We start from the raw sequence: 18,741 nt of genomic DNA, 5'->3' as shown, positions 1-18,741 counted from the left end.
ATGTCTCAACCTCAACAACAACAACAGCAGCAGCAACAACAACAACCCATCATGGATGCTGATACAATGTAAGCATCTGAATCGATGATTCATTAATGGGGTTTCTCTTAAAAGATTCTGGATGATTGATGATTACTGGGGTTTTATGTTTTTAGATCGTTTCTTGATTCTAAATCGATGGATGGTTTCTTATACTCAAATGGGGGTTTCCCTTTTGCATTCTTGAATGTTTCTTTGACGTGTGATTATGATGGTGAATTTGAGGGTTTCTTGAACCTGCATTGAGCTTTGTATCTATTTGTTAGTATGTATATGTATATATATATATATATATATATGTATATGTGTATGTGTATATGTATGTGCATATGGAAATGTGTTTTTTTGAAACTTGTCGTTATGCAATAATATCTTTGTCCCAGAATGCAGAGATTTCTAGTAATCATTGTAAAAAAGATTATTGTTATCATGTTGGTATTTGAAATCACATTTATGGGATCAATGGAGAATGGATGAACTCATGAACATGGTGTAAACAAATGGGAACCAAATTGAAAAGTGTTCTATTAAAAAATAAGGGTAATAGGACGATTTACTTTTTGTGTCCCGTTGGTTGTCAAACTTCACCGATAAGACACACAGTTCTTGTAACAATTTATTGTAACGTCTTTAGATAAGACACACAGTTCTTGGTCCTATAAGCAGGTTGGGCATCCTAAAAGACCCATTTTGTTGTAGTGTTTGAACTAATGATTATATTGTTTTATTAGATTTGGGATTTTTTTCAAGATTTTTGAGCTGTTTTGTTGGAAGAACAGGTTGGATGTATACATTCTTGATTATCTTGCAAAGAGGAAATTTGTTGCTTCAAAAAAGGCATTTGAAGATGAAGCGAAAGTACCCATCAACGTTCGTGGTAAAAGAAGACAATCTTGTAACGGTTTATTTGATCAAATATCTTATTGTTGTTTAAACAATTTAAACTTGTTTTTCGGTTTTTGATCATTTCAGCGGTTGATGCTCCACGTGGTTTCCTCTTCGAATGGTGGACTGTCTTCTGGGATACTTTTATTTCTAGGTACAAACGTCACCAAGGCTCCGTGGAGCCTTGCAATGAGGTGAGCAGATGCTTGCATTTCGTCGGTTTAATTTGCATTCTGACATATTTATTCATAGATAAAAGCATACCCATTGACTTTGGAGATCGAATAGGATGATTCACAACTTCAAGATTTATAGATTCTTTGAATCTTTGGGAAAGTTTGGATGAGCATATTTGAATTATGAGTTTTTAGCAAAGTCTAGTTTGTAAATGTTGGTATTAATGTTAATATAAGTACATTTCAATATTGAATTTGAAAAGATGATGTGTTTGACTTTGCCTACCACTGACTGGTGCTTATTCAGTCAGCACAGTTGACTCAGTCAGCATCAGCTAGTTTACCAACACACTCAGACCCACAAATATTCTGACCTAGTAAGGAAGGATTTGGTCAGTGCTTCAGTCAGCGCTTACCCGGACACTTGGTAAACAACCATTTTCAGTCAGTGCTTACCCGGACTGCACTTGTACTAGGTTAGTGCTTACCCAATTCGTGTTGGTAAATGACCCTTACATTGAGTTTGATTACAGGCTATTAGAGTACCACAGCAACAGCAACAAGGAGGTCAACATCAAAGTCAAAGCATCAACGCGAACAATGCTATTACTGGGAAAAACCTTTGGATTGCCGATGCGCTGACCCCTATGAAGCAACCCGTTCCAAAGGTATTGAGTCGGATTTCAAATTTTCAGAAAGAGTTGCTTATAATAAATTTATCAAGACAACTTTGTTGTATTTCATATAGCAATGGTATGGAGACAATGTGGGCATAGTTATGAATCCCAATAATTCAATGAATCACCTGCAAATCGAACATCAGAAGCAAGCTTTGGCGCCCGTACATGTACGTATCTTTCGGTTATGAATCCCAATAATTCAATGAACCGAGATAAGTGCCCACATTTCTATTTTAATTTGTTTTGAAAGAAGTGTCCACTTTCAAAAGTAAGTGCTTACTTCCAACTCTACCCATAACTATGAGATGGAGAAATTCATTACTTCCCCTGTTATCAAGGGCAAAATGGTCATTTAGCTAATTAAAAAATGTAATAATTACATAATTCTATAAGTTTCAAGTCATGGGGTTTGAGTCATAGAAGCAGACCAAATAGTAGAGCGGTTGTTTATGTGAATCGCAGACTCTTTGCAAAATCAAGGAAATGTTGCATAAAAGGACTTTGGTCGCCCACCCCATAAAATAGAGGAGCCTTGGTGCACGAGAAACGCCCTTATTTGCAGTATTTGACGTATTATGTTATTTCTAAATGGTTTGAGTGCTTTCTTGGTGGATCAGGACATCAATAGTCTTGCAAGTTCCTTTATCAATCCAAGTGCTCAAGGTCCTGAGGGTTTGGCTGGTGGAGCTCATGGTAATCTTGAACTTAACTCCAAACCTCGTATATATGTAAAGCTCGTGAATACTTGCAAGGGCTTTTGAGTAATTTTACTAGTGTGTAAAATGAGGAACGTGAAGCGTTTTGGCACGCATGGGTTTTCATTCTTGATCTAAAAGACAGTAGAAAGTGTGATACTTTCAACTTTCAAGAACACGAATTGAAACTCAAACTGGATCATGGATCAAAATGCGAATTTTTTGTCTCTAATGGGGTCATTTCATGCGATTTTTACGCAAATTGAGCTCTATATAAGTGGATCATGATTCATTTGGTTGGATAAGTTGGTTCAAGAATCAGAACAAGATCCACTCTTTATGAATCTTGGATTCATAAGCATATCACTACTGAAGGGTATTTTAGGTATTTCATATGATCCATCGGTAAGCCTTGTTTAACCACCATCTTTTTCGTATTTCTGTGCAGCAACCGGAGTCTTAACAAATTTGCCTTTGAAGGGATGGCCATTAACGGTGCACTTGAAACTTAAGCTCAATTTGGTCTAATCTTTATAACATATACTCCCTCCGTTCCAAAATAAGTGTCCACGTTTCTACTTCAGTCTGTCCCAAAATAAGAGAAGTGCGCGTCTACTTTCCAATCTTACCCTTATTTGTGAGATGGAGAAATTCATTACTCTCACGACTATCAAGGTTAAATTGTCATTTAGCTAATTAAAAAGTGTAATATTTTGCACACTTCTAAAACCGTGGGCATTTATTTTGTGGACGGAGGGGGTAGTAAGATTAGTGGTGTGATTATGTTAACGGCACATCAACAGGGACTCGACCAAATTCAGACTCGACTTCAGCAGCAACAGGGTATTATGGTACAGCCGCCTCAACCATCCTTTCACCGTCAAATGGAGGGGAAAGTTCAGCCTCCGGTTGAAAGAAAGAGAAAACAGCCGTTGATGTCTCCAGGTGTTGCCAATAGCTCTGGAACTGCAAATGCTATCGGGGTATTCTCAAGTTCAGCAGGAGAAATGGTGTCGATGCCTAACTCTCCGCATAACGATAAGGTTCTTTTTATTTAACGTGTAAAATGTCTAAAATACCCTTCAGTCGAGAGAAACTAAATGGGACCTTGTAGACCAAAGTCATAGCTTATTTACTCTGTGGGATAGATGACAGGTCTGTGTACATCCCATCCAAGTGGGATGTGGGATGTATCCTACGCTCGTTTGGGTAGTAATATTATCAAATTGATTTGCAGATCAATATAGACGATTTCTTGAATTATGGAGCGTTGGATGGCAACGACAACTCCTTGTTATCTCATGCCGGTACTGAGCATGATGTAGACGCCTCGAATGGTATGTAGATGGTGATTCGAGGCCTCTTTGCTTAAACCATTTAATGTTTTCGTTTTGTGGGTCTAATTTATATGATGCGAGGATGATTAACACGCGATTTTATCTCCCGAAGAAACGAAGTTAAATACCTCATTTGCATTTCTTTTATCTTTTTTGTCGTAAAGGTTTCACGTTTTTGGAAGTTGGAAGCGTTCAAGCAACTAGTGTCAGTTGTTGTCAGATCTCATCCGATGGGAAATTGGTTGCGATCGGCGGACAAGACAAAAAGGCGAGTTACCATCGCTTGAAATGCTTATTGAACATGATAACGATGGCGTAGGCTAAAAACACGAGCTTTCTTAATAACGTTGTGATGCAGGCTAGTTTGTGGTGCACAAACTCGCGAGAAATTAAAGCTACGTTTGATGGACACTCGCAAGCGATAACCGATATTCGTTTTAGTCCATCCATGCTACGGATTGCTACATCTTCTCTCGACAAGACTGTCCGTATTTGGGACATTGAAAATGTACATCAATTGCTTCTTAACTTAACTTCCGTTTTTCACATAACGTAAACCCAACCAAATAATCCCAGTAAATCCCGGGGGATTTACTGGGCCGGTTTGGTTTGGTTTGGTTCGGTTTTCAGATAATGTATGATTGAATTAGTTATGGTATGCAGCCGGGATGTGCGGTTAGGACATTCACAGGACACACTACGTCTGTTATGTCGATTGATTTTCACCCCAAAAAGGACCTTATTTGTTCGTGTGACGAGAATGAGATTCGTTACTGGGCCATCAAGAATGCCGGTTGTGTTAAAGTGGCCAAGGTTTGAAAAACAGCGATCGATTCTGTTTTTTTGTTTGTTTTAAGGGTGTTTTTTGGGAGTTTTAATGTCGTTCTTAACGTTGTTTGTTTTTCAGGGCGGTGCAAACTTGGTTAGATTTCAATCCGGTGTCGCGAAGCATATTGCAGTCGTTGTTGGAAAGACTGTATCTATAATGGATATGGATTTTTCTCAACCTCGTAAGCATGTCCTAAAGGTCCGTAGTTAGTTTTTCTCTCCGCCTGTAGAAATTTAGGCAGACGAGACAAGATTGGTAAATTACTAAACTACCCATGTTAAATTAAAACCTTAAAACCTTCCACAATTCTTTCACCCGTCTACCTCGCTCTCGTACCAAACGCACCCTAATGGTTCACATGTTTTGTGTGTAATATGTTGTGAATTAAATGATGTAGGGGCATGCATCGAATGTGCAGTCGATATGTTGGGATTCTTCGGGTGAGCGTCTGATATCAGTGAGCGAAGATTTGGTAAAAGTGTGGAGAGTGGATTCCATGGGGAAAGCGAATTGCGTTCACGAGTTAAGTGTCACTGGAAAGAGATTCCGTTGTGGGATTTTCCATCCGTGCTATCCTTCTCTACTCGTAATCGGGTGCTATCAGGTAAAAGATCACACTTTTTCAAGATTTTGAAGTCGATGCCCGTGTTGGCAATCGTGTTCCTTTTTTCTGCATTTCCGCATTACAATGACCTCTGATAGCGGTTCTCGGAGGTAACAGATTAAGTGCTGATTCGGGTAAGATTCATTTTTTTGGCTGACTCCGGTAAGAGGACGGTCAGAGGCATGAAATCTGATTGCTGATTTTGCTGTTAAGTAAACACTTTTACCTCTTACCCAGGTAAGCATCTCTTAACGGGTAAGAGGCGGTAAGAGATTAGTAAACAGGGCCTAAGTGTAAGAACTTGTAAATAACGAAAAAGTATTCGGTATAATGGAAATTTACCAATTTACCCCTATGAAGTATAAACTATTGGTTTGGTATAAGGATTGTTTCTAATTGTATTGATTGTTGTGGATGTTTAGAGTATGGAGTTATGGAACATGGCAGAGAACAAGATGATGATGCCGATCGAAGAACCTGTTTCTGCGCTTGCTGTATCGACTACGTCTGGTTTGATAGCTTCGGCCGGTCACAATGATAACGTTGTTAAGCTTTGGAAGTAGTTTACACGTCTAATGGTATTTTTCTATTCGGCCTACGAGATTTTTGATGCAATAAGTCATCGCGATGTTTTACCTGAAAGGAACAGGTTAGGGAACGGTTTTCTTCGATGTATATACATAGGTTTCGTCGTTACATCTTGGATCTTTACGGTTAATCGAAGCTTTCTGTTGCGTAAAATACTCGAGTAAACTTCACTTTTGGTCCCTGTGGTTTCATCGAAAAGCTGAAAATCGTCCTTGTGTTTCAACAAGTATAGAAATAGTCGCTAGAGTATGCATTTACCAACACTTTCTTAATAACTTAATGAGCTTAATGGAACTTAGCTTATTCGGTCACTATATATGAAGTTTTCAACGGGGAAGCTTCATGCTGAAAGCAAACTTCTTTTTTTTTCCAAATTTACCCCTCCTATTAAAAAACAAGTTTATTCCATATATGAAAAAGCTTGTCAAACTAAAATCTTCTTAATCTATCTAGATAACTTTATTCATACACAACTTAACACAACTTAACAGGAAATCAATTAAACAACCTCTAACTGAGGGACTTTTGAATGCACCATCCCCTCATGTGAGGGGCATTTTGGACATTTTGCATGTTTTTGAATGTACAAGAATTTAAAGCACATAAATACTATTTCAAAGTATATGATATTTTTATATACGAGAAATACTAGCACATAATTTTCACCTTTATTGAGGTTTGAACCCTTGTCTTTCCGGGGGGTTGGACTTTATAGGTCATCTAGATATTGTTGGGCCAACGACCCCCTAGGAGGTTGGGTTTCATAGGTAACCTGGATATTGTTGGGCCAATGACTTTATTATAAGCTAGACACTTATTTTAGAACGAACTGAAAAAAAATATAAACATTAATTATGGGACGGCGGGAATATCTTGTAAACCTTTGACGTAAAAGGGTATAAACTTATGAATTTGCCGTACCATTTTACATGCGAATGCGACCGTAGTTATTATCATTATTTTTTGGACAAAAAAGAAAAGAATAAAATCTTAACATGCTGCTCTCTACAACATTCTCTATATGTAACAAATTTAAGAGTGTTTTAGATACCTTTAACTAGCATGAGGTGTTTTCTGCCATCTCTCTTTTATCTCTTTTGGAAGACGAAGGATTTGATGCCATCTCTCTTTTATCTCTTTTGGAAGACGAAGGATTTGATAGCGAAAGCGAAGATGACTGCAAACAAGAAGCAGAAGGCAAACACCATGAAAACTGCAACTCCGAGGAATTCATGTTTGTAACCAAATACGTCGTTGACTAACTCTTTGATTGGCAAAGAGGTGACTCCGTCTGATAGCTTGACGGGTTTGGTTAAGTCGCCGTACTGGGATACGACTAGCCCGTAAAGAGTCCATGCTATTGGGTTTGCCCAATAATACCATCTCCACCAAATGGGGATTCTCTGCAAGATTATAACGACTTTCAACTATCTAATCGCTTCGAATAAATTTACACAGATCATAAAGCATGAGAATAAGGGGTTTTATTACTAAACACTTATTGAGTAACTAAACACTTGTTGCCTTTTACCATGTAAGAAACAAAGATATTGGTCCTTACCAACAATCCTTCTTTGCCATTTTGATTAGTGTCTTACCAACTTAGGTCCGTTTACCAAACACTTATCTGCAATAGTCACCATCATCACTTACCTTATTTGGTAACATTTTCAGCCATCAAAATGGATTGTTGATAAGTTCCTCTTACCTGGCAAGTGCTAATCGGATAAGAGTTCCTTAACTTGCTAGGTAAGATTCTTGGTCCTTGTTATGCCTCTTACCAAGTAAGATTCCCGGTCCTTGCAATGCTCACCCTGTAAGCGCTTATCCTATAAGCCTTTGGTAAATGATTACGGGGTAAGCATGACAAGGACTGAGAATCTTATTTGTAAGAGGCATAGCAAGGACCAAAAATCTATTGCCCCTTATACTATAATGCTATGTTCATGACAAAGAATCTTACGTGGTAAAATAAGTGAGGGTGATGATATTTACCTAGTGAGCGTTTATCCCGTTTGTGTTTGTAAACGGCCCCTAAGGGTACTATATGCTAATAAGAATATTGTTTAACTTAACCCGTCACATTTAAACTTCAATATATATCATGTTGGGTGAAAGTTATTTGTCATTATTTGCAATTAACTTCAAGTTTTACAAAAATAGCCTCGAGAACTGTTATATTTTGAGTTGTGATATGTGGTTTTGAACTGAAAAGAAAGGCAGGTGAGTAAGTAAAGGGAGAGGTTGAATAATTATACCTTATGAGGGATCATGAATCCACTGAAGAGGTTCCATAGCATGTAAAAAGGAGCAGCAATAATGGCAGCCACATTGTGATTGGGTGTCATAGCAGTTGTCATCATTCCATAGAAGGTGAAGTATAGCATGGTCAAGTACATAAAGTATATGTACCATATAAATTTCCATGTGCTCCATTCAAATGCAGCTAGCGAGTAGAATATGGTACTGTAAATAAGTGCTTGTGCCAACACATATGGAAACTCAATTGCTCCCTACAAACACACAACAAAACAATAAGTATTTATTGTATTTCTCACTCCTCACATAATTTGTATTTAACAACCCATACCATGGAAAATTTTTCACAATTAGACTACAACAAAAATCGGCTTTAAAAGATATATGTCTAAGAGTGTGTTTGTCAAACTGCTTTATAGGACTTAAGTTATAAGACTAAAGAATTGTACTACGTCCTTATATATCTAGGTTACAATAAGTTGATATGATGTTCTTGGACGCCCTAACATGTATTTAGAAAGCTTTTTTAATAAAATGTTCTATTATTTTTGTATGATATTATTTGAAAAAATATCTTGTAAATACTAATGTCCTATAAAAGCATGTGTTTAAAGGACACTAAAAGCTAATATGATACTTTATTTCAAAAGTGTCATAAAAAACATTTAGAAGTTCTAACATGTTTTTAAAAGCACCTATAAGTATTTTTAAATGAAATTATTTGGAAAAATGTCTTAAAAAAGAAAGTGTTTGGTTATATAAACTCAAGTACCATAAAGTAGTCTATTCAAACTTTTAAGACATATTTGACGTCCTATGAACCAATTTTGTTGTAGTGTGAAAGACCAAAGTGCAGGAACCCTCACCTGAGCAAAGGCGAACGGTAGAGCTGAATACATACCGGCAGCCCTCTCTCTATATGAAACAAATCTTTCGACAGAAACAACAGGTTGGACAGCAGTGGCATTGGTAATTCCTATAAATAGTACGGCTAAATACATGGATCCCATGGCATTAAACAAATCCTGCTGGCTTTCCCTAAAATTGAAAAAGAAAGGGAGTTAACCAGAGGAAACCATAACAAACCAAACCAAAGATAATGGACCCAATATATCCCACCTGAGGTGGGTTTGGGGAGGATAAGATGTAAGCAGACGTGACTTCTACCCCAAAAAGTAGCGCGACTGTTTTCATGAAGAACCTAGATTGTGAAAAGTGTAGAAACATGATATAAGCATTCGATACGCACTGTTTTGAACCAAATCTCCAGCATATTGTTCCAAGCATCAGTGAAATGATACAAGTGTAGAAAAACCGAACTGCAGTATATTGTGGATTTCGCCAATATGAAAGGTATTGCTTCCAAAGACAAGTGGCAAACTGATCTGCGTATGATCGCGAGTACTTGGTTGGAAAATGCAATTCTTTTGAATCATTTCTTGGTTTCTTTAGTCTTTCGACCAAATCTCTGTTGCGTCTGAGACAGAATACATGGAAGGCATAAGAATGAAGAACAGAGAATAACAATGAAAGAAAAGAATGTAAAGAGGAAAACAGCACATACTGAAATAATTTGGACCGTCTATAGACTTCAGCAAAGTCTACACCTAAACCGGTTTCTTCTGCTGGTGAAGTAACCTCTAGCATCCATGTTGCAGGATTATATCCAGATTTTATCTTCCGAACTCCTTCAATAGCCTACATAGCATATCTACCCGGTTGAATTTATGAAACCCAATTAGAAAGTACCCTCCCTCCGTCCCAAAATAATAGTCCACGTTTCTAATTTAGTTTGTTCAAGAATAAGTTGTCCACTTTCAAAAGCAAGTGCTTTTTTTTCCGGTTACCCCCCTTAATTATGAGATGGAGGAATTCATTACTCGATCTATTATTAGGGTGGAATTGTCATTTAGTTGATTAAAAAGTGTTATAATTACATATTTATAAAAATGTGTGCCTTTCTCATTGTGGACATCTATTTTGGGAAGGAGGGGAGTACATCTCAATAGCCATACAGGCAAACCAAACCTCAAAATACTCGACAAGTTTGCATGATCTGGCGCCAAGTGGACCTGCGTAAATGAGTTGCCCTCCTCGCTTCATAAATAGGAGCTGCATTTCAGAATCAATTTGCATTAACAATGCATCGTTGAGATAGTTGTAAAACATATGTAATGTGAAGGAAAATAAGGTTTTTCTTATCAGTACAGCAAGTTCCAGGAAATAAGCCAAACTAAACCAAAAGACCCCAGTATATCGCACCCAGAGGTGGATGTAGAGGTGGAGGTGGAGGTGTACGCAGAAAAGGCCTCTACCTTGAAGAGGAGAGGTTGTTTCTCTGAAGACTCCCGACTAGTGAAAAGGAGAAATACAAATATGCTAAAATTTGAAGAGATAGATATGAGTAAGCAATACAATTCAAATAGAAAGACAGATATGTAAATTTGAGAAACTAGACATGAGGAATCAATGGCAATATAAATAGAAACAGGTACAGGAAAGACATATCCCTATCCTCTATCAAGGTCTAGAAACTACACAAGTTTCAGGGAATAACCTCATCAAAGGCTTCGAAGATGTCGATGCTGGGTTGATGTATCGTGCAGACAATTGTCCTCCCGGTGTTTACGATGTTCCTCACAGTTCTCATCACTATAGCTGCAGATCTTGCATCCAGTCCTGAAGTGGGTTCATCCATAAATACAATAGAAGGGTTCGCAACTAATTCAACGGCTATAGTCAGACGCTTTCTTTGCTCGGTTGACAAGCCATCAACACCGGGCAGACCAACCAAGGCACCTTTGAGTGGAATGAGTTCAACGAGTTCCATCACCTCCTCAACGAAAATCTAAGAGAGAACAAGAAGGCTGGCTTTACAAGACATGCTCTTAAAAAAGAAGAGGCAGATCCGTCATAGAGGAAAGTTCATTTAGGAATCATGAGAACCAACTATTCATGATGAATATCATGCATTTTCATCCATGATATTTATCATAAATATTCATGATATTCATCATGAATAGTTGGTTCTCACAGTTCTCAAATGAACCTGCCCCATCCATCATATTAATAAAAGATGTACCTTCTGTGTTTTGCAGTCAACATCTGAAGGTAAACGAAGCCAAGCAGAGAAGAGAAGTGACTCTAGAACAGTCAAACAAGGCGAATGGATGTCATTCTGCTCACAGTAACCAGATATTCTAGCAAAAGTTTCTTGGGACTTCAGGTAGCCGGAAATATGGATGCTTCCCTCTATTACTCCACCAGTTTTTCTTCCGGCTAAAACATCCATTAGGGTGGTCTTACCAGCACCACTTACCCCCACCAATGCGGTAAGCACACCGGGCCTAAATGCACCAGTAACATCCACCAACAACTGCAATCTATCTTCTGCAACCCCTTGCTGCTTCAATTCCTAAATAAGTAATCAGATATGATGTTACCAGCTATCCCAGAAGAAGTTTTTCATTGAAAAAGAACACATGAATTTACTGACCGGAGGCACATCAACATAGTAATTGATATTGCTGAATGCCATGGAAAGTGGCTGAAAAGGTAGAACCATGCCTCTTTGATATATATTCTTACCTGTCAAACGACGATATACAGTTTTAATTAATCAGCTTATATGTAGAGATAGAGAAAAAAACCGACATAATGAAGCAATCCTTACCAGTGAAAGAACCTGAATGCTCCAAAAACTCTCTGAGCTGAATGACAACACTTTCACTGTTCTTTTTTCCATCTTTGTCCTTGAGTTCTTCTTTTGAAACAACAGCTTGGCTCCTTCCCAAGGCTACAAGTTTGACGAAAGCTATTAGAATCTCTCTTCTGAGCAAAGTGTATTCCTCAATGAAAAAGAAGTTTAAGCAAGAGAAAAGAAAATCACATGCAAAGCAGAGATGCCTTACGGTTAAGGTAAGATAAGAAGAAGGTGAAAAGGGCATTGAATAAAATTGTATATCCAAGCAAGGCTGCAAGACCGATCCAGTACCAATAAGTCTGAGGGAAGATACTGCGTGCTTTCAGCACCATCTCACCTAACGTCTTTGTTGATTGGTTCCCTCTCTGCATGAAAAAAACCAAAAGTATGACTCCAGATATATTAAATCTGTAAGAGTATCTCCGAGTTGGCAGCATAAGGCTAGATGTTTGATATGGCAGAATGATCTGAAGAAGTCAAACGTATGGAAGTGTAACCCCAATGCATGTTAGGCATTAACTTCTTTTCATAATAAACATTCAACCTCCCTTCCATCCGGGACCCACCCTCCGGTGGGATATACTCTGCTCGTTTCTTTACATGCAATTCAGTCTTCAGTATCCATTGATACTCATTTTAAATACGTTGGTGAACATGTAAATTATACATCTAAGAGAATGCAATGGGCTCGTATGTGTAGTGGTAGTAGCTTTTGATCTCCTATAGACTGAATTATTCGTAGGAAAAATTGTATCAAAAGTTGAAAACATGGCATGCATGATGCTATAAAAATTACACCCCTGTTGGCTGTAGTTTTAACTTGTGTATGTGAAGAAAAAAAACAGGATCTTTCTTGAGAGTACCGTTGAACTTTTTGAGACAAACAATGGCTTTTTTATGACCCTGATGATGAGGAAGGATAATGAGATCATATAATGATTGAGCCGGAGACAGATTACTTTGTAATGGAAAGAGAAAATAGTCTATTAACGTTAAATATGTAGTCTATAGTTTATTTTGGAAGAGAGATTATTACTTTATCCCAAGCATGCCCAAGAAACTCATTCACAGATGCTGCATCTTGAGCATACATCAAAGGTGAAATCCAGAAACCCCAAATCCACCAACTCGGTATACTATCTGTTGCAAGGCAGTAAGCCAAAAAGGTTAAAAGAACGTACAGCATAATTGAAATCACAAGAAAATACAAATATACCTTTTGAAATTACATATCCACCAAGAGCCATGACAATCAACAATGCAAAAGAGCCAAAGGTATTGGCCACGATCATATTACGTCCCAAGGATCCCATCAAGCGGAACAGACCAATAGACGCTTGGTGGAGGAAGAAATATAGCAGAAATTGCTTAAAGAACCTGAAGATTTATAAAAAAAATCAACCTTTTATAATCTGTTTGGCTTTGGCTTACGTAGTTTATGTGGAGCAACATGCAGTATAAAGTCTACCTGACGATATTTGGATCAAGTCCAACAACGTAGTATGTAACTGCCACCCAGATACCAGACTCTATGAGGGAAGTTGGGATACTCAAGATCCAAGAAGGAAGCGTATAAACCCAAGAAGGATAGAAGTGCAAGTCCCTATGCTTGTAGATCACTGGAAGCTTTGCAACTAGCATGGAGACTTCTGTGAAGCCATTAAAAAGAAGAATAACCATAGAAAAATAGAGTTCCCCAAGATATAGGCCTCCATCATCAACTGTTCTATGATGCAGAGTTGTCCGGAAGAAAACACTCATTGTAATGATTGCAACAAATAGAAGCTGGAAAACAACAGATGGTGCTTAGTATCAACATAAGAAGAATAATATGCTTTACAAGAGTTCAGTTCTAATATCTGTCAACTAATTTACAGTGACAACCAAAAGGTGACGTTACCTGAATGAATTTAAAAACATATATAAATGAGTTCCGTTGCATCAGTAGCAATTGCCAATTAAAACTTGTCTTAAGAAGTTCCCTTCTCTTGACACCATAATGAGAAGTTGACAAGGCTGCCGGATGATTGTATTGCCTATCAAATGGAACACCTAGCTCCTCGACTAAATTCTTCCCCACTCGGTATGAACTAAATGCTTCAGCAAACTTTTTGACGGGTATGTAGGAATAAGGTCGATCTGGAACAGACCAATACTGTTCTTGATCCTTCTCGGAAACAACCTGTGTCATATAACTTGTGTAACTCAATAAAATAGAACTATGAATAAGTCATTCACTTCATAACCCTGCAACAACTTACCTCTTGAAGGAAATCTGCAACATTCTTCCTCTGGGGGCACTGAAATCCCATAAATGCAAAGAAATCAAGAGCAGTATTTCGTGGCCCTTGGTATACTATATGGCCCTCACATATGAGTATGATATCATCAAACAAATCATAAGTCTCTGGAGCAGGTTGAAGAAGAGAAATCACTGTGGTCCCGTCAAGTGCACGAGTTGAATGCCTGAGGTACTTAATTATTTGGTATGTGGTTGAGCTATCAAGACCATTTGATATTTCATCCATTATAAGAACTCTAGATGGACCCACCAATAATTCACCTGGCAGTCAGTCTACAATGTTAATTCCATATAAATCCAATACAAATCTCAACTTCATGACTTCTCATATATAATGATCAAAAAGTTGTAAATGATGTACCTGTTGTAAGCCGTTTCTTTTGCCCCCCAGAGATCCCCCTGAGCATTTGGTCTCCAACCATGGTGTTTGCACATACATCCAATCCTAAAATCTTTGTCAAATTAAATTTTAGTACTTCAGAAAATATTGAAGATCTAGCAAAGGAATATCAATTACAGAATGACATCACTGTTATTTAGATTTACCTTACACAGCTGAATCTTACATGCAAATGACTGTATCCATTTTTAACTAAGCTTATAATATGTACTCCCTGCTGCATTTCCACCTTAGTTAACTCCTTAATTTAACAAGTTCTTATATCCCTTTTTGCCTTAGTGATTTACAAACTTAACTCACCCCATGTTTGCTCTTGTATCATTCAATTTTTTGTGTGGAATCCAATTAACAAACTCTTCATTGGCAGCCCAATGGGTGAGCCTTGGAGCAACATGTAAGAGTACTCCTTTATGATAAGACAAAGTTCATGGTTCGAGTCACGGAAGCAGCCTCTTTGCAAAAGAATCTAGAGTAAGGCCGCATACAAAGACTTCCTTCCTCAACCATTCAAAAGCCAACGAGCCTTAGTGCACCAGGTTGCCCTTCTATTTCAAGTGGCACATCCCACAAAGGCCACTCTGTCATATCTGAAAACTCAAATTAGGTCACCCTCTTGCCAAGAACATTCTAATGGCTCATAAGCTGCACATTTTTTACAGGCAGTTGCCAGTTCATGCAAACTGAAAGAAATCTGTCAACTACTCGTGATTGTATGCAGATCAAAATGCAGGGTGTATATTATTAAGATGAAAAATCAAATAAAGCAACAGCATCATGGATGCCAATATCATCGATCCTAGGTGAAAAATCTAGAGATTGAGAGATTATATGGTTGGTGAACATACCATTTACATTTGTTGGGATCAAATAGGTCGTGCAAAAAAATATCCTATGTGAGGCCAACATAGGCTAAATGAGGGTAACTAAGTATAGTTGCAGAGATATCCAAAAGACAATCAACATGACTTGGAGAAATTAGAGGAACAAACTTTGTAGTTCGAGGAAAGTAGTAGAAAATTCAAGATAGGAACCATATAAAGTTAACTTGTGTGTCAAATAATCTCCCCTTTCCTGAAGTACATAAACATATGAACTAAAAATAAGACCATCCCTGGTACGCAATGGAAGTAGAATATAGCAAATACCTTTAAAATGTACTCCACAACAAGAGCTGTTTCATGCCCCCCTAAGGCCAAAGCCTATAAAAGACAAATAGTGATTTGTTAAACTGCAATAAATTCAAATAATGATGGCAGACGAACCCTTCAACTTGGCGACTGAAGAAGGGGCCGTCATGAAAAAAGAAGATCAAAGCATTACCGAATGTCTAATACCTTCATAAAAATATCCAGATCTTCATCAGGTCTTATTCCAGCAATCTTTTCTCTTCTTGTGAGTTCCATAATCATATCTATCATGGAGACCTATCATTCAGCATTTGTGCACCCACAGAAACATAGATATAACATGTCAAACAAACAGAAGCTCCAAGAGGTTACCATATTTAAATCCGACACCTTGACAGCGTGCAGATAAGTCGAGTGTTTCACGAACTGTCATCTCTGCAATATGCCAATCTTGTTGACTGACATAAGCTGATGTTCTCTGAGGAACAAATTCCTTCAGACTATGCCCGTTGTAGGTTATTTTTCCTGACGTCTGAGAGATAATCAAGTTGCACATGGAGGGATTTAGTAAATAAAAGAAAGAGAAAATACTTAATTGCCAATAGAATGCCTGTTAGTAGGACGAATAGTAGTGACAGTGCATTATCACAGACAAGTTTTATACCTGCAAATGATGTCCAAGACGTCCAGCCAGGGCCAACATCAGAGTTGTCTTTCCGGAGCTCGGAGGACCAAGAAGCAGCGTCATTCTGCATATATAATGTCATCCATCATTAATTACACGATCGCGCTTTTACGGTCAAAATAATAGTTGGCCTTGATGTTGCACCTTGAAGGTCTAATTATCCCACTAACATTATCCAAAATTGTCAGTTTTCTCCGCTTCCCCTTGTATATCCTCAATTGCCTTAAGAAACCCTGTTTGCAATTTTGAGAATGGTAAGCAATAAGCATCTACAAGTGTTTTTTACTTTTTACAAGTGTTTGTTACTTTTTAGATATAAATTCTTATCAAATTCAGATCCTAAAAGATGGTTTTGCCTGCAAATGACATACCTCGGTCATGTTAACAATGAAATTGGTAATGGTTGGCAATGCTCTACTACCGACATGAACATAAGTTTCTACATTCAAATTCTGAAATCTGACTTCAATCTTTGGAAATTCCAAATCCACCCTGCAATTTGAACATAAGAAATGGAGGAAAACAAACTTTAAAAAGGGGGTACAAGGATGGTTCTTGGATTCTATCTTGAAATAAAAAGGAAAGCTCCTCAAAATAATTTGACTTACATATATCAATGACCTCATCGTTTAAATTTAATGACCTGACTATTTTTAGTAACAGCGTAATCAGTAATGATTCTGAACGTTATGAAAGCTATGATGGGAAACCAATGATAAAGAATAGTTCAGTTGACCATCATCGATATTCTTCAAGTAACCAACATTATAATTCCGTTCTTGGGTTAATTTTGAAGGGAGTAAACATCTGAATTCAAGCCAGATTAGTAACACTAACCTACTCTTGATATTCACAAGAGATATAAAATCAACATTAGTACAATGACCTAGCAAACTGAGTAAAATGAATTTGCTGCTGTCTTGCAAGGATATATGTCCATGGTACGAATATGGAGATTCCAAGTAGTCTGAGGATACGATTATATGTGATTTTTGTGCATATGGGTGTGTGTGTGTGTGTATATATATATATATATATATATCTCTAAAACCACACTGATAATTAAAAGAAAGAAGCTATGTCATGAGTCCAAACTATATAAAATATTAATTTGGTGCACCTCCACCTCTTTATTTCTCTCTTACAGCCAAAAGATTTTTAAGTTCTAAGATTTTTAGCTTTTGTCTAAAATTTTATAAAGGTACGGACTTTTCTGTTGATACCTGGAAATGAAGATTCTTCAAAAAACACTATCCAATTAAATAACATCAGAAAATCCAAGTTAATGCGATTTTCATGTGTGCTTGTACGAATTGGTGGATTAAGAATGTAAGCTAGCATTTAACAAAAATAAGCTCGGTAGGTTGCAAGTGTTTTTGCAGTATCGTGTTCGAGCTCTTTGCTTTCTCTGCACCGAACGTCCTAAACTAAAGCAATAAGCAAACTAATAGACAAACAAAAGCATCAAAAAAAGGTGGCAGAAAAAATTTAAAATCAAAATTAAAATGGAAAAAATCTATTACGCATCAAATCTCCGTCGCATTCGATCGAAGAACCGCTTCCAGTCCTCTTCAGCAGAATTCAACAACCGATCTAACACAAGCTTCAGTTCCTCGACTTCAAGCTTATTAACATCAACTTCCTTGGAATCTCCAACGATATTCGTAAATATACCTTTCCGAACTCGATTATAAGTCGGCAACCTCTCGATAGCCGCCCACCGCAACGCCTCCTCATCGTCTCCGTCTTCCCGAAATGACGAAGATCTCACTGACAGATTCTCAGCCGAATTCCACATTGTTAACAAGACAAGTTGAAATTCAAGTTAAAAACCCTAGATTTGAAGGGAAACCTTATCTGGTACATAAGGTCAGAGAGAAAAGAAGCTTGTAATTGTACTCTGAAATATGTAGATACATTTACGTATGGAGTGGTGGTTGAGCTCGGCATTAATGGCGGGCTTTCTCTCTCTCTCAGCTTTTTTGAGAAAAACGTTATTTTTAGACTTGAAAGACTCATAAGTCATAACCCCTTTCTTTCCCCCCAACCATAAATTTTCCCCTCACATTTGCTTTTTTATTACTTATTTATTTGTTTAAGGAAAAATATTAAACTCTTATTAAGATGATATGCAGTAGAGAAACAAGGTTTATTTTGTAAACCATGTTATTTGTAAAAATTATATAAATTTTATTTAATTAATTATAATTTATTATTTTTTTGTAATTATAAGAGGTTGATTAAACATTTTTATTATGAATGGTATTAATCATGGATATTATCATCTTAATTATATTAATTTTAGAAAAATATATTAAACAGTTTCATTAAAATTTCATAATTATTATATGAAATAATTTCATAATCATATATGAAACAACTTCATCAAAAAAAAGTATTATACGAAACAATTTCATAAGATTAAACAATTC

The 18,741-nt window shown here is 37.2% G+C and overlaps 2 protein-coding genes across 3 annotated transcripts; one reads left to right on the top strand and one right to left on the bottom strand.

Annotated features, from left to right (window-relative positions):
• On the top strand, positions 1-5,980 carry LOC112516810 (transcriptional corepressor LEUNIG-like). Its single transcript, XM_025124042.1, has 15 exons — positions 1-68; positions 819-916; positions 1,012-1,118; positions 1,634-1,768; positions 1,849-1,947; positions 2,398-2,473; positions 2,924-2,970; positions 3,279-3,518; positions 3,713-3,812; positions 3,977-4,080; positions 4,171-4,320; positions 4,476-4,625; positions 4,720-4,839; positions 5,039-5,245; positions 5,668-5,980. The coding sequence occupies exons 1-15, from the start codon at positions 1-3 to the stop codon at positions 5,806-5,808; spliced, it is 1,842 nt and encodes a 613-aa protein (XP_024979810.1). The 3' UTR covers positions 5,809-5,980.
• Positions 5,981-6,702: 722 nt separating this feature from the next.
• Positions 6,703-18,133, bottom strand: LOC112517212 (ABC transporter G family member 32). 2 transcript variants are annotated; one of them, XM_025124575.1, is made up of 24 exons: positions 17,833-18,133; positions 16,681-16,801; positions 16,454-16,542; positions 16,289-16,373; positions 15,997-16,156; positions 15,832-15,908; positions 15,643-15,696; positions 14,459-14,549; positions 14,057-14,358; positions 13,696-13,977; positions 13,264-13,580; positions 13,012-13,172; positions 12,832-12,935; positions 12,004-12,160; positions 11,766-11,888; positions 11,589-11,680; positions 11,175-11,507; positions 10,650-10,940; positions 10,121-10,204; positions 9,657-9,790; positions 9,342-9,569; positions 8,959-9,130; positions 8,092-8,346; positions 6,703-7,236 (listed from the first exon to the last, which is right to left on the bottom strand). In XM_025124575.1, the coding sequence occupies exons 1-24, from the start codon at positions 18,105-18,107 to the stop codon at positions 6,964-6,966; spliced, it is 4,260 nt and encodes a 1,419-aa protein (XP_024980343.1). In that variant the 5' UTR covers positions 18,108-18,133; the 3' UTR covers positions 6,703-6,963. The 2 variants fall into 2 exon arrangements, with proteins under 2 accessions (XP_024980343.1, XP_024980342.1); XM_025124574.1 differs by having other exon boundaries at positions 9,342-9,790.
• Positions 18,134-18,741: the final 608 nt, after the last annotated feature.

This window comes from Cynara cardunculus, assembly GCF_001531365.2.
Source record: "Cynara cardunculus var. scolymus isolate 2C chromosome LG 8, CcrdV1, whole genome shotgun sequence".
Taxonomy (NCBI): Eukaryota; Viridiplantae; Streptophyta; class Magnoliopsida; order Asterales; family Asteraceae; genus Cynara; species Cynara cardunculus.
This window is presented reverse-complemented; position numbering and strand designations above follow the sequence as displayed.